This window comes from Sceloporus undulatus, chromosome 6 (assembly GCF_019175285.1).
Source record: "Sceloporus undulatus isolate JIND9_A2432 ecotype Alabama chromosome 6, SceUnd_v1.1, whole genome shotgun sequence".
Taxonomy (NCBI): domain Eukaryota; kingdom Metazoa; phylum Chordata; class Lepidosauria; order Squamata; family Phrynosomatidae; genus Sceloporus; species Sceloporus undulatus.
This window is the reverse complement of record NC_056527.1, coordinates 30257196-30273284: the sequence shown is the minus strand read 5'-3', so window position 1 is coordinate 30273284 and position 16089 is coordinate 30257196. Positions and strand designations below refer to the sequence as shown.

General features: G+C 38.3%; 1 protein-coding gene across 3 annotated transcripts; it reads left to right on the top strand.

Annotated features, from left to right (window-relative positions):
• Positions 1 to 2961: 2961 nt before the first annotated feature.
• On the top strand, positions 2962 to 15573 carry LRRD1 (leucine rich repeats and death domain containing 1). 3 transcript variants are annotated; one of them, XM_042475460.1, is made up of 6 exons: positions 2962 to 3070; positions 3510 to 5622; positions 7383 to 7581; positions 12474 to 12635; positions 14804 to 14924; positions 15072 to 15573. In XM_042475460.1, exons 2-6 carry the CDS (start codon positions 3550 to 3552, stop codon positions 15250 to 15252), a joined length of 2736 nt encoding a protein of 911 aa, XP_042331394.1. In that variant the 5' UTR covers positions 2962 to 3070; positions 3510 to 3549; the 3' UTR covers positions 15253 to 15573. The 3 variants fall into 3 exon arrangements, with proteins under 3 accessions (XP_042331394.1, XP_042331393.1, XP_042331395.1); XM_042475459.1 differs by having other exon boundaries at positions 2971 to 3066; XM_042475461.1 differs by having other exon boundaries at positions 3032 to 3066; positions 3515 to 5622.
• The last annotated feature ends 516 nt before the right edge of the window (positions 15574 to 16089 follow it).

Here is a 16089-nt window from a genome sequence, read left to right as displayed (position 1 = left end):
ATCTGAAGGACAATGTATGTTGTATATTACATTTTCCACATACCAAATAAATTCATTTCTAATTTATTTGCATGTTTATGGAGAACAACCTTTTGTAAAATATTCTTTGTATAAAGACTGGTGAAAACTACTTTTTTAAAAATAATAATAATAAAGTTCTATTGACTAAGCCATTATTGTTATATTTAGTAGGCATTCATTTCTGTGACTTCATTGCTTCTAATGTGAGAACTCATTACAAAATTAATCTTTTTGATTCTGATTTTTTTCTTTCATATGGGCATTCCTACTAGTTAGTCTATGGGTAATACCTTTCATTATGATCCAGAGGAAGAGATGATATTTCCCGTTAAAAGAACAGTTGATGTTAGGAATGGATTCAATAGATTCGACTGAATAATGCAATTTATATCCCCATCTTTCTGCCAAAAGGCCTGAAGGGAGCTGGGATCTTCAGGTAATATGATGATGTCAAGTATGCTCTTAGAACATAAGCATAAACTCCTATGTTGTGAATATACGTCTGTAAGGGATCTTTTAAACCTTGGCAATAGTGTGTCTTAGGTCCAAAACACACTACTGTACAAAAATAATCCAGTTTGAGACCATTTAACTTGCTCTGGCTCCATGCTAGGGAATTCTGGAAACTGTAATTTTGTGAGACTTTGAGCCTTCCGTGTCAGAGAGCTCTGGTGCCACAATAAACTATGGAGAGAAAAAAAATTAAGACTGGTAAAACAAAAACATTTTGAATGCGGAAAGTACTGGCAAACTGAGAAAAGAGAAGGAAAAGAAGATAATCACAGAAATTCAACATGAAGGAGTTTGCCTTGATTCACCAACCAAAAAAACATCATAAAAACATTTCAAATGTTTTTCGATAACTTGTATAACAATAAAGCGGAAACTAGGGAAGATAAAGAAAAAATTACTCATATTTAGAGAGAGAAAGCATACCTAAATCAAATGAAGAACAGAAAAAAACACTGAATCTAGAAATTTCAACAACAGAAAATCTTGGACGCTATCAGAAAAACAAAAACAAGTAAGGCCCCTGGTCCAGATGGTTTGTTCGCCATGTTCTATTAAAAAAACAAGGAAGATGTGTTGTTGACACCACTAAAAGATACTTTAAGTGATATACTACAAGATGGATTGCCAGACTCATGGAAAGACGCACATATTTCTTTAAAGGAAGACAGAGACAAATATGAAATAAGTAATTATAGACCTATCTGCCTGATCAATGCTGACTATAAGATAGTTGCATGAATTATGGCAGAGAGACTGAAAGGGATTCTAAAAGAGCTGATAAACGGAGATCAAAATGGATTTCTCCCAAACAGATATATAAAGAATAATCTGAGCAATGTTCTAAATATTATAGAACACTTTGAAAGGCATAAGAAGAAAAAATTAGCCTTGATATTTATAGAGGAAGAAAGAGGAAATATAGAGGAAATTAAGAGAAGCTATGGATATGGATATTTTGACCACGCCTATAAAGAAAAAACCAAGAAAAGGAATAAAAGAAGAGTGGAAATGTATTAGAAATTTTTGGAGAAAAAGAGAAACTTAAGTAAACTGATAGATGTTTAAGATTATGAATAGATAAATAAATACAAAAAATGGGAATATTTTGGCTATATTATATTAGGGTACTGCAAAAAAGGTGATGGGATTATATATTAAGAAGGGGGAGGAAGGAGTAGAATTAGTACGTACATGTACTAAATTCTTTGTTTTCTTTTTGCATAAGGACCTGTAAAATTAACTGAGATTAGAGAAAATTGAGGAATGTATGTAAATCAGGCTGACTACAATGAGTTAGGAAATTACTTTATAGATTAGAAAACAAACGATAAGCAATTATTTTTGTGTTTGTTTATGTTTGTGTGTGTGTGTGTATGCGCAAACACAAACAAAGAAACACAAAATTAGATTATTGTTTGTGGATTTATAGAATTTTTAAAATGTTTGTCTTATAATAAAATTCTGCCTTCTGAGGGCAGGACTCCTGGGGAGTGGGACTTGCGCCTACCTCCTATATTGCATTGGTAGGGACTTTGCCCTCCGTCCAGTAGCTATGTTGCCAGAAAAACCCACCCTCCAGGAGTACTTTTGGGGGATGTATGTAGGGAGGTAAAGTAGGGAGGGAGATCGCTCCTCCTTCTGCTAGACTTGCTTGTTCCACCAATAGAAGACCACTATTGGATGCTGCCCTAACTTCCTGGTTTGTCATTTATTGAGTAAAATCGTAAACGTTTGATATGTGCAAAGATTTCAATCTGTGGCATGTGAAAATAATTTATCCATAGTAGGGCTTGCTGGAGAGGCAAAACAGCGAATCGAAGTAGCCTAAAATACTTTACGCACATATCTAATTCAGGGACTGTGGCATATGCTGTCCTCAATATAAAGTTTAAGAAAGAAGTTACATTTTCCTTTCTTATCTGACAGCAAAAACAGTCACGGATCATGCCCTTACTATTAATTTATGCAAGATGGAAAACAAGGTAAGAAGCCACAGTTAACCACAGCTTCCCATTATGTCTGGAACAGTATAATAAGTTTAATTGTTTCCCAAGAAGCCAGGCATCCATGCAAAGGGAACAAGCAGAACAGCAACATGGAGTTGCACTACATTAACTTGTCATCTGATTGTACCAGCTGATAGGTTATCTCAGCTGATGGCATTTGGAGGTATGTGTTGATCAAGGTCATCATCACTGTAATGCAATGCAACACTAATGAGCAACACCTGACAGAAACAATCCTTTAGGGCAAGCTGACATGTTGTGAAGCTGCGGTCTAAATGTCTGCCAAACATCTAAGCACAACTGAAATTCCTAGTTACTTGTTGATGTGAGGAGAGAAATGGGGCATTCAAGACTGTTCTGGAATGGAACTTCCCTTTGAATTGTAGCGGCAGTTGGGAATTCTGTCAGGTGAGATTAACATGATGGCAGGGTTACAATAGGCTTTTTATACTGCAATTTTTGCTATTAAAACAAAGATCCTCAGAGAGAAAGAACTCTAATGCTGCAAACCTGTACACATTTATACGTGAGTAAGCACCATTCAGTTTTCATGTAAGATGAATACAAAATTACATTGTAGGGCTGAAGTTTTAAATGTCATTACTAAGACATAAGCCTTGTTGTACATAGTGCATCTGAATATACTTGCAAAAGCCTGTGTAATTACAGTTTCTAGGCAATTATCCTAACATCTAGGCTTATAAATATGGTGTGGAAACAAGTCATTTAATAATACAAAGAAATCCTAATCGAGATTTTAAAATGTTAATACACCAGCCTCCTCAATATGCATTTTGTTAGCTGTTGTTGAAACATAATCTCAGATAATTTGAGCTGTAAATATTTTAGGTTTTATGTTACTATATCACTAGCCATTTTGATGTCATCTTCTTTATAATTAAACCCACTACATACTATTTCATGAGCTTTTTTGTTTGTTTTCTTTCTTTCTTTTTTTACTTATAAAAGGTTAGAACACGCATTTCATTGAAATTTTATTTTGGAAAGTATGTCTGGTGGAATGGAGGAGAAACAGGCCGCTAATATAAATTCCAAAGGAATTACAGAAGATCCTGTAAATGGGAGAATACAATCTGTTGAAAAACTGAATACACCTGGAAAATCTTCAAGTTCGTTACATGAGGGCAATCAGGATGAAACTGAATCAAGTACTGGGCTTAAAAGTGACACTGGGCAAGATTCCGAAATTCTTGGGTCAAGTCCAAAACCAGATACTTCACAATCACTATCAACTATTGACATGACAGATATTTCAACAAGCAGTTTGTATGAAGAAAAGTCAGGTGAATCTCAGGATAAACTGTCCAAAAGTTTTTCAGGGGGGTCTCAAAGCGATCCAGAAAAAGATGCCTTGCCTTCTGCAGAGAAACTAGAAAGCATTAAGAAGATATCAGCAATTTTGATGTCTGAAACCAAGGATACTGACCTTATTGCTTATTTGTATGCTGAAGGCTTAAGTGACCTTCCTACAGATTATTTGGAAGTGCAAGCTAGAAAAAGCTTACTGCACTCTATAGAGAGTGCTACAATACCCCAAAAGTTATCCATAGATGCGCTCTCTGAAATGATGCTTGATGACTTTACAGTTCAATTAAATGCTAAAGCGCTGATTGAAATTCCCACAGGGATATTTGACATCAAAATGCTTAATTATTTGTACTTGAACAATAATGAAATCAAAACCATACCAAAAGAGATAAAACAGTTGACAAACATAGAAATATTATCCATGGAAGGAAATCAGTTAACATCGTTGCCTCCTGAAATATGCTTCCTTCGAAACCTTAGAACTTTAAACCTCAGCCATAACCAAATATCATGGCTCCCAGATGAACTTTCAAAACTTTCAAAACTTAAGTACCTTCTGCTCAGCCATAACAACATTGAAATGTTTCCATCTGGTTTAAAAAACCTGAGGAACCTGGAAATTTTAGACCTCAATGGAAATAAAGTAACTCAGATAGAGAGTTTGACTAACATGGAAAATCTGAATGTCCTCTATTTAAATGCCAACAAGATGACAATATTCCCAAAGGCTCTCTGTTACCTTCCAAATCTAAGCAAACTCAGCTTGACAGAAAATCAGATCCAAAGTTTGCCGAAGGAAATTAAAGAACTAAGAAAACTAAAAGAACTTTCACTAAGCAGCAACAAGCTGCTATTTTTGCCTGTCCAGCTGTTTCAGCTAGTACAGTTAGAAAAACTGAGACTAGATGATAACCAGTTAGAAAGCCTATCCGATAAAGTAGAGAACTTGCAAAAGCTTCAAGAGCTCAATCTTGCCAAAAACTTATTTAAAAACATTACTGATAATATTTGCAAATGTACTACACTGGAACGTCTCAGCCTCAGTGACAACCAATTTAAAAAGCTTCCCAACAACCTGTTCAAACTAAAACATTTAAAGGAACTCTACCTAAACAGAAATCAACTGATCTTATTAGACGAACAAATAGCATACATTAAAGAGCTTTCCATCTTAGAGGTATCAGACAATGCTTTAATGTATATCCCGGTCGAAATTAAAAGTTGTACAGAAATCACCAGAATTGACTTGAGCTGCAACAAGTTGGCCTTGTTTCCAATGGGACTGTGTGCACTGGTGGCTCTTAAACATCTAAATCTTAGTGGAAATTATATTTCAGAAATAACTACTGAAATTTCATTCATTAAAATTTTGCAGTATTTAAATTTGAGCAAGAACAAACTGCCATCCTTTTCCATACACTTTTCCACTCTTTCAAGATTAAGTTACTTCGACCTAAGTCACAATCAAATAAGTAGTATTCCAACAAACGTGCAAAAAATGTACTCTCTTCGAGTTTTGCTTTTACACCATAACAAATTTATTTTGTTTCCCCGAGAGTTATGTGCTCTAAATCGACTTAAGGTACTTGATCTTTCTGAAAACAAGATACAGTTCATTCCCTCAGAAATTAAGGAGCTGCTAGAACTAAAAGAGTTAAATCTGTCAAACAACCATTTTGCATCTTTTCCAAGTGAAATTTGCCAAATTTCATCACTGCAGAAATTAACCCTGTGCCAGAAAAATGGATTAAAGGTAATAATGTTACTTAGAATATAGAGGTTTATGCCATAGATAACTTCATATTTATGGCCTATTAAGATTCATGAAGTCAGATGCTCCAGCTGTGAAATTATGGGATTATGGAGAGGATGGAGTGCCCAGTTCAGGAAGTGGGGAAGAGATTGTTTGAGCATCCCACTAGGTATGCTGCTGACTGTTATACTGTCAGAGAATTGCAGGAATTGCTTGTATAAAGGGCACCCAAATGCACTTGTCAGTTGTCCTAAAAGCCACAACAGTATTCTTCAATCTACTTATGCAGGTGTGAGTAAATCTTACACCTGCATGTGTCTATTTTGGTTGCTGCAAAGGTTGGTATTCCCTTCTTCCCTCTGCAACAATCAGAGCCCCCCCAAACTAGACTTACCAGACAGCTGTTTAAGCTCCATCCATGGGCATTCCCTGCTTCATGGAAAGCAGGAGGATTGGAGAAGCACCTGTAGCCAGATGAAAAGTGATTGCATTAGCCACAGAGACCTCAGCAAATGATGTAATTAATGTGCAACTAGAGACAGGGACATAGCCAGATACTTCCTTTCCTCTTCAGCAGATGCAGAATGACTTGGGGGCAGTGGTTTAGCAGCTTTCTAGTAAATCAACTGGTAGTAAATGGCTCAGTATAGCATAGCACACACAATAGAGGTTGTCCCATCTTCTTCAGTACTGAAGCAGATTTGGCAGAAATTCAATCCCGTCATCAGATTGTCATAGATATGCCAGCAGAACTCCAGCAATACATTAGCGAAACATATTTGCCAGTAGAATGAATAAAATAGGTGGGTGAGACATGAAAACATGTGACGGGAGAATCATATACACTGTGTCCTAAACTACTACAATTCATGGCCATAGCCCTAGTGATGGTGCAGTTTCACACAAATGCAAGACTTGGAATAAGAAATTCCCTTGTTGGAGGTGGAGGTGCTTGAGGATTTTTAAAAAGGGACCTAGTGATTGTAAATCATTACAGTTTGACTGAAGCCAACTAGTGCTAAACAGTTGACAAGTGCCTATATTCATTTGCTATTCCCAGTTGGAGTAAACCCAGAGAATCAATTGTTTAATAGTCAACATTTATGCAAACTCGCTGTTTAAATGGATCTACTCTAAATGAGATTATCATTTAGATTCAGGGGGAAAAAACAGTGGCACGAAGATTGTGTACACCTCATAGCAAAAATGCTTTGTCTGAGCAACTTTCAATCCTCTTAAAGGTACAGACGATTGCTAACCTTGGGAGGAACTGAAGAATTTAATGTCAGATGTTATTCTTTGCTCTCACCAATGCATGCCAATGAAGCCTTGAGAGCCTCATAAAATTGGGGCCAGACACAATTAGATTTATAGCAGAGAATAGCTTAGGTCTCTCTTTGTTCAGATCACAGACATGTACTGTAAGCTTTAACAGAAGTACATCTGTGTTGCACAATTCGGGCTAAATCTACCATTAGCAGAGTAAGGCAGTCACTTCAGGAAGCAGGTGTTGGAGGATAGAAGTATCCAGCATGAAAACTATTTTGCATCTGCTGTGCTCACTTGTTGCCTTCAGTTGTGGTAGAATATGTTGTCATACTAGTGATAGTGTTAATGAAAGTATTATTTGTCAATAAAAGCCAGTGGTTGCTCAAGGCAGTAAAATGTGGTCCAACTGTGGGCTTGGGTCTTGACATAAATAACTTCTCTGTATAAATATCTAATGTTGTAACTATTTTCCCCCATTTTTTAATCCTCAGTTAAAATCACTTTCAGCAGAGATATCCAGACTGGTGGTCCTTAAAGAGCTTGATATATCTTATAATGAATTACAAGAAATACCAGAAAGTATAGGGGAAATAAAAACGCTAATCACTCTAATAGCAAACAACAATTGCTTAACAAAGCTTCCCTCAAGATTTTCATCACTCTTTAATTTACAGCGCCTTGATCTCAGAGGTAAGCATTATGTGCAATATCATAGGGAAAGTCAGATATAAAAGTAATACAGTGACAGCAGAACTTGTGCAAAAATCTAGAAAGTTTTCTACACTTGGAACAGAAAATAGCATCAAGTTCCATATGCAAAACTACACATGCTACCCATTGAGATCCCTATTTGGAATTATATTAATGCATCTAGAAGAATACAGTATTCCATGCTCTAAATGTCCCCCAGATTAAAGCAGATGAACACAGAAATGGAAAGAAGACAGAGATATTAATAAAAGCAGGTTACTTACCTATAACTGGTTCTTTGAGTGGTCATCTGTGAACTCACATATAAGGGATTCTCTGTGCTTCTGTAGACTGTGTTTGGAAACTTGTAGAGCTAGATCTCTTTGGCTGAGCCCCCTCCTTACTGTGCATGTTCAGTACAGTTACCATTCAAACCTCTTCAGTTTCATGTTTGCCACAGCAGTCAGTAACCAAGGAAGCACAGCAATAGATGGGAGGTGAATTGTATGAGTTCATAGATGACCATTCGAACAACCACAGATCCAGATAAGTAACCTGTTCTTCTTCTTTGTGGTCTCTGTGACTCACACATATCAGAAATTAGGAAGCTATACACACCTGGATGGAGGGTGAGACTATGCTCATGATGAATGAAGCACAGACAAACCAAAGGAAGTAGTATTTCTGGCCACAATATCAAGCCTATAGTACTTTACAAAGGTAAATGTTTGAGCCCAAGTGACTGCATGACAGCTAGTCTTTATCTGCACATCAACCAAGAATGCTGAGGAAGTAGAGCCAGCTCTTGTGGAATGAGAATGAATAGAGGAAGACTCTGGTTTTCTGGAAATCTGGTTGGATAATGAAAAGGTAGTAGCCAGCCACTTTGAAATCCACTGCAAGGAAACTTGACAACCTTGCCTATGAGTTCCACATCAGACAAAAAGTCTACAAGATTTCCTGAAGTACTTTATCCCATCAGTGTAGAAGATGAAGACACATCTGTCATCCAGCATGTGCCAAGTGTGTGAGTCATCTGTGGACAAATTTGGGAAGAAAGTCAGAAGCAAGAGCTACAGAGACAAATGAAAGGAGGAGTGAGGAGGTCATTTTGGGAGGAATGTAACATTTGGAAACAGGACCATCTTGTCATTGTTGAATTGGAAGAATGGCAGGTCTACCTACAAAACAGCCAGATCACTTGATCTTCTGGTAGAAGGGATGGCCACAAGGAACACAGTCTTCCATGTGAGGAGCCATAAGCCTCATGAAGCATGGGGTTAAAAAGAATGTCTCTATAACAGGGAGAGAACCAGCCATAAGTCCCAAGCAGGAGCAGAAGGAAAGGTTTGAAGAAAAGCTTAATCAAAGGATGCATGAACCAAAAAGGGAAGTTTCAAGGTCGAACGAAGGCCGAGAGGGCAGCTTACAAAGTTATCAAAGCGATGGAGAGTCCCTGCAAAGCCAAGGAAGACAAGAACTGAAGATATGATTAATTGACACTTGGTGCCAATCCACATGAATGTCGCTGAGAAAACTGAGGAAACACCTCTACTTATAGCTGTACAACTTCCTGATTGATGGTCTATGTGCAAAGTGAAGGATGGTAAATACCTCTGAGAGAATATCTCCCAAGCCATGAGATCAAGGGTGTCAAGTCCAACCATTAGTTTGGGTGAGGAGGTCATTACAGAATAGGAGTTTCTGAAAGCTATGCTGAGTCAGGTGCAAGAGCGTGGCAAAGCACAGCTGTCAAGACCACCAAGGTGTTACTAGAATACACCCGGCATCTTCATCCCTGATCTTTGCCAGAACCCTGGTGATGAGTGGGAAAGAAGGCAAAGTGTAGAGGACATGACTTTTCCAGTAAAAAAAGAAACACATCCCCTCTTGCTCCTGATCAAGGCGGTACCTGGCTGCAGTAGTGAGGGCCCTGATGGTTGTCTATGCTGGCAAATAGGTTCACCTTTGGATGGACTCAATAGTCAAATACCTCATGGAGGGTTTGAGGAAGCAGATTCTACTTGTGAGACTGGTTTTGCAATCTGCTATGAACATTGGCCAGAATGTTTTCCTTCCCTGCAAGGTAAACTGCAATAGGAGTTATGTCCCCCAATATATACCAATCCTAGAAAATAATGGTAAAACTGAGAAGAATCCAGGTGCCTTCTTGCTTGATAAAAACAAAAACAAAAAGCATTGTGTTTTCTGTTATGACCTGACTATGATGTTTGGCAAGGTAGAGTTTGAATAATCAGAAAGCTTGGACCACAGCAAGTAGCTTGAGAAAGCTGATGAAGGCTCTTCTCTTGAGAGACCAAGTACCTCTGACAACTGAGTTCCATTTGTGCTCCCTAACTGTGAGTAGACACATCCATTGAACTCAAGGGTTTCAGGATGGAAAACAGAACACCCACAAACAGGTTTGACAGCAATATCCACTGGGTCAATTAAGGTGACTTCTAAGCAACACTCATCAAAGCAGGCAGAAATGGAATAGCTGCTGGAGGATGAGCTTTGAAGTTGATATGATAAACAACTGGATTAATTGTTGTAGATGGCTACTGAATTTTCAGTTTCAAATCTTTACCCATTCTCAGCACCTGATCAGTATTTGAACAAATTTTATCCAGCGGAGATGGAGGGTCTTGGCCAGCCACATTTAGGTTTGACAATTGATTCAATGGAAGAGAAGAAGGAGACTGTTTAGAATTGGAGTCTTCAGAACTAGAACTTGAAGAATTAGAAGAGAGAGAGAGAGTGACTGCCCATCAATACATCTGAAATGGTCACAGAAAGAAGAGATTGTTCCTTTCAAAATTGAGGGAAAAGGAAAAGCCTGAGGTTGCAAAAGGGGTGGCGAAGGAGCTGGAGACTCACCGACTGATCTGGTGGAAGCTGGTTGATCTAGAAGAGGCTGTTGACCACATGGGAATGAGGTATATGCGGCAAGAGATGCCAGTGGTGGGACTCTCAGGACCAGTGAGCCTCAGAATTCACATCCATAACTACAAACAGAACTTGGTAGTGGTGGATATAGATAATAGGGTCTCTACCAGTCTCTATTAGTGGTAACTGTACCAGCCTGGTGGAAGACACACCCAATATTCATAAGAGTATCTGTGGTGGAGGTAGGGGAGGAGCACAATTAAGAGGAGACTCCTGTGTGTAAAGATGAGATGGTTCTTGCAGTGTGCTAGGTAAGCACTGACAAACTGGCAACCTGGACATGTGTGACATGATGGAGAGATGGCTAGGAGTGTTAGATCTATGTCTTGCTGATGTGTGCATGGAAGACTGATTGAGCACCCCACTTTCTAAATGCAATCCCAAACACTGGAGATCTGTCAGGTTTAACTCCAGGAGAATATCTTCTTAGAGCATTCTAGAATAGGAATGGAAGAACCAGACACAGACAAGGCTGAGGCCACATCATTACAGCTCACAGCAACTGGAAAAACTGGAACAGACAGTACTGTCAAAATGACAGATACAACAACTCCTTTGAGTGACAGATAATGTAATAAAACAGTAGCAGAACTGGATTGATTCTTATGAACAGAAGCAGCAGTCTTCAGACAGAATCCACACAGATTTGCATAGTGCTGATAACTTCAAGCAGTGCCAGGCTTAATCTGAAGTTGACAATACCAAGGTTCCCTGATGAGCAAGATAGGTCTTGTTAGTACTAGAACTAGCTCAATCCATTGGAAGCTGATGGCACTAAAGTGTGTGAAACAATGCCCATAGAGGTTGTGAAAAGAGGCCTAATTTGGATGGTGAGATCAGTTGTGCTAATAGCCAATTCCCTGCTCACAGAGATCACAAAGAACCACAAATAACTGTGATATATATTGCATGAACAATGTCTAATAATAATAATAATAATAATAATAATAATAATATGCTTTATTTATATACCGCTCTTCCGAGACGATCAAAGCGGTTCACAGAACCATTTAAAAATTTCACATCATATGGAGCATGAAGACATGTTTCATTTCTTTTGTTTGCAGACAGATGTTGGGAACTATGATTACTGAAAATAGCAATTAATACCAACAAACCTACCTTTGTTTCCATATTAAGATGCAATCCTTTGATATTTATGCCTACATGCATGCCAATGACTTTATAATTACTTGAGCTTCCCTTTGTGAATACTTGCCCTGTGAGATCAGCTGTGTTTATAGTCAATTCCCAGGGAAGGGTTTTAAGATGTGAAGCCCTGTTCCAACAGGTCTGCTGGGAAAAGGCTCTACAGTGGAAGTACTTGTCCACAACAAGGCTTCCCCCAAGCAAAGGTGGCACTTAGAATAGCTGTCCTTCTGGGGGATCTTCTTTCCTATTTACACACTTCTTTTAATTATGCTGCAGATGTCATAAACTGGAGAAGAGTCAAGGGAAAAAAATAAGCTGAAGAAGAGTAATGCACAAAGTTCCCTATGATGTAGCTATGATGGCAGATGAAAGGGAACTGAGGAAGTTAGAGCAGGGACCACATTTGTCATGTGCAGTAGAAGGGGGCTGGACCCTCAGCTGAAGACATCTAGCTTTAGAAGTTTCCAAAGATGGTCTGCATAGCACAGAAAATCCCATAATTGTAAGTCACAGAGACTATAAAGAAGAATGACACACTTCTAAGAGAAAATATCCTCCTTGAAAGTGTGCAACATTTGATATTAACCACACTTAAAATTTACTTCATATTACTTTACTTACATATTGTCTTTGAACTGCTTCTTCAAAAACACCCTAAAAGCCTCCTTTCATAGAAGTCACCAATGGTTCTGAAAATCTGTAAAAAATAGGATTGAGTTGTTTATTTATGGCCACCAATGTTTCTGTCTAACGTAATGCAAATATTAATGCTACATACTTTGTTTTGTGAGAAAACAAGATGCTGCATTTGCCTAGTGATATGCACCTTCTCCTGGGATTGAAGGATATAAATTTTGATGGAAATATTCTGATCAGACCTCCAGTAGAAGTCTGTAAAGGAAAACAACTGTTGCCCATAACACATTACTTAGAAAGTGCTGACAGAAGAGATGGTAAGTTTATATTTCTTGCAATATCACTAATTATCTCACAATGTATACAGTCTGACATGCCTAACATAATTTTTTAAAAACCCCAAAATAAATTATTTCTTAATGTGCCCTAAGGTACCAGAATTTTTAGACTTGAGATGCCTTTCTTAGACACACCTAACCTTGTTTTGTGATTGTCTCTATTCTTACAATGTTGTAATTACTTTCCTTCACATTCTTCAAATTCAGCTGTAAGTGAAGAAATCTATGGAAAATCTTCTTTGTTGTCTGGCCCCATCATCTTTGTCCATACAATGACCTCTCTACTCTTTCTTTATCCCATCATATTCCAGATTAATGTAAATGCTAGGCAGACATAGGGAAAATTAAGTGCCTTTTATCAGCATTTGAAACAAACAGAAATTGCCCCCTCCCCTTTCCTTAGTCCATCCGAGGTCTTCCAGTAGTACATTTGCAGTGAAGTAGATTGCTATTAACAATATGATAGTGTTACTCAAAATGCCAGGTCCTGAGAGGGCACCCACAACCAATATTTAATAGAGGAATTTTATTAGCTCAATTGTAGTAGCCGAGAGGGCTTGGGCAACTCAAAGCAGGGATCAAACCTGTATATACCATTTCCAAGAAACAGAGCTCCAGAATGCAAGGTCCAAATATATTTGTAAAAGGGAAGAACCACTCACACAAAAGCAAATTCACACTCATTCACAAGAACAAATGATATAAAAGGTGGCAGCAGATAATGACTTTAAGGACTGTAGACGGTAATACTGTACCAATTCCAGAAGTGGGGCTCCAGTCAGGGAACACCGTGGAATGAAATAGCTCAGCAGCTGCCAGCAATACGGTGGAGTCAAGCAAGATGTCTGACAGAGTGTCTGTCTGAATTTCAAGAGAGGCCAAATTGGGGGTGCCTTTGGTATAGGGCGAAACTTATCCTGGAGCCGATTTTGGGTTTAAAATTATGTTTCCAGCAGAGACGAATGAGAAGGGAACTTATAAATAGCTGGACAATTAGTGCAAGTGTCTCTGTATAATGGAGTACCTCCTCTAGTGGGAAGTATGTCAGACTTTTGTTCTTTTGCAAACACCAGATCTATCACCCACCATCACTCCTATCAATTAAGGGATTATTTAGATTCCAATCTTGATTCGTCTATTCCAGCTAGGTGCTCTTGAGCTTCCCCCATGCTGATCCAGTTGGATCTTTTTATATAGTCACAGATGTTTGTATATCATATGGCAAGTTTCTTGCACTGGGGATGCCTTCTCGGCTACATGTCTAAAACATCCCTTTTGATATCAACTTGATATTGAAAAGAGGAGGGGTGCAGAGGGCCAGACCTTGGGGTATCAATAGTATTAAATGCCACTTAAGTCCTGTCTACACTTTTTAGTTACATCAGCAAAGCAGCATTATAGTACCTAGTCTTCTATCCAGCGCATCCATCAAAGGATACAATTTGGCTAGATCCATTTTGGTCTATGACTGCTTTATTTCCTGGTGGGGATTGATTTCTCTGTTGTGTCTCAGTCGGAAAGGACTTATACTAGTATTATTATTATTATTATTATTATTATTATTATTATTATTATTATTATTAACCTTTATTTATGAAGCGCTGTAAATATACACAGTGCTGTACATAAAATCTTTTTAATTAGACAGTCCCCTGCCCTTGGGCTTACAATCTAAAAAGACATGACACAAAAGGAGAAGGGAGTGGTGGAGGGAAAGGGTAAGAGGTCCAGCAGTTCCTCTCTACCTCCAAGGCCTGGACCAAGGCAGATGGACTGGAGGGAGGGCTTGGCTTCATAATGGATGGTTAATCATCTTCCAGGGAAAATACATTATACATTATAGTACCTATAATAATATAGCACTGGAGCATCTTAAAACTGGCTTCCAGCAACTTGCTGCCAGAAAAAGGAGTAGCTCTTTGCTGCTTCTTTTTCAGGTGACTTCAAGGTGGATTGGGGCCATGAAGTGCGGTTGCCGTAGCCCCAATCCGCCTTTGGAAGAAGCGGCTTGAAGCAGTCTGTTTCACCCCCAAGTCTCTACTAGCTCTTAAAAGAGCAATGCCCTTTAGTACTTATCTGGACTTTGCCTCAGTAGTATGTCATATAAAACTGCAGTTTGTGTAACATAATCAATGTTTTTATTCTAGAAAAGATCTTGGAAAAAGTATTGAAGACAATTGCTAACAATATTCCCTTTGAACATTTTCAATTTTTTTGTGAAAAGCTGCAAATCGAGACTTCTACCATCAAATCTATTGAACACAACAGGTTAGTAATGTGAACAATGTATTTTTGAAGTTTTGAATTTTCAGTCAACATTTCCTTACATATTTTGTGTTTCATTGGTGTATCTCCTTGTAGTTTTAAGTAATCTCAAGTGGTCAATAATTTTTCTCCATATACTTTTGTTATTAGGGCTCTTTTATTAGAAGAAAAAGTGGCTCAGGCATTGAACTACTGGAAAACTTCGCACTCAGAACTGACTCCAGAGGCCATGATAGACCAGTTGATTAGAGTACTCATCATGGCTGGGCTGTATTACCTGACCAACAAAGTGAAAGCGATAAAACTCTGTTCAAGACTTATAAAGTTCTAAAAAATAAACAACACCTATATTTTCACTTTAGGATTTTTGGGTGGAGAGAAGGGTGTGTGTAAGGTTAATTTAGCAGGATTTAATATGCATTGTTTAATGTACTGCAAAAACAAACAAACCCCAAAGCAGCAGCAGACTGTGATTTCCAAATAAGCCTTTATTATTCTGTCCTGGAGCTGAAAGTGCACAATTGAGTAGATAGAGTGGAAATACAGAAAGATCCAAGATCGTAAGACGATTCCATTGAGCTGCTGCTAATGATCAAGCATCATTATAGAGTTCTAGTACAACTTGCAACAAAGCCCCCTTCACCCCCACATAGTGCCATCTCCTTTTCTTTTGTTTGTATGATTTATGTACAATAAAAAAAATGAATGAAAAAATACAGTCCCTTTTTCATGCATGATGTATAAAGATAACCAAATACAGAAGTCTGCTGGGTGTGGGTGGACCATTTTAGCAAGCAAGCAATAGCAAGTACATTTCTATACTGCTTACTGATGTATTAAGTGGTTTACAAAGTGTAAGCTAATTGCCCACAACAAGCTGGGTACTCATTTTAGCGACCTTGGAGGGATACCAGGCTGAGTCGACCCTTAGCCCCTGGCTGGTTTTGAACTCACAACCTTGTGGTTTGTGCGTGAGTGGCTGAAGTACAGGCATTTAATTGTGCCACCGGGGCTCTTTTTTGCATCTATCTTGGGCCTGCGTATCTCACTTTGTATTATCTCAAACTGTCCCTGAGATCAATTTTACTTAGGCACAAACGATTCTGGGACTTGTTAGTTTTTGGTGCATCACAACTAGAATTTTTAGTTTTAGCTACACAAAAACACT

Bases quoted from the DNA above. Each gene is read 5' to 3' on its own strand.
- LRRD1 (XM_042475460.1), top strand. From the start codon at position 3,550: ATGTCTGGTGGAATGGAGGAGAAACAGGCCGCTAATATAAATTCCAAA. The intron at 12,636-14,803 runs GTAAGTTTATAT...TTTTTATTCTAG, and splicing joins AAGTGCTGACAGAAGAGATG to AAAAGATCTTGGAAAAAGTA. The intron at 14,925-15,071 runs GTTAGTAATGTG...TTTTGTTATTAG, and splicing joins AAATCTATTGAACACAACAG to GGCTCTTTTATTAGAAGAAA.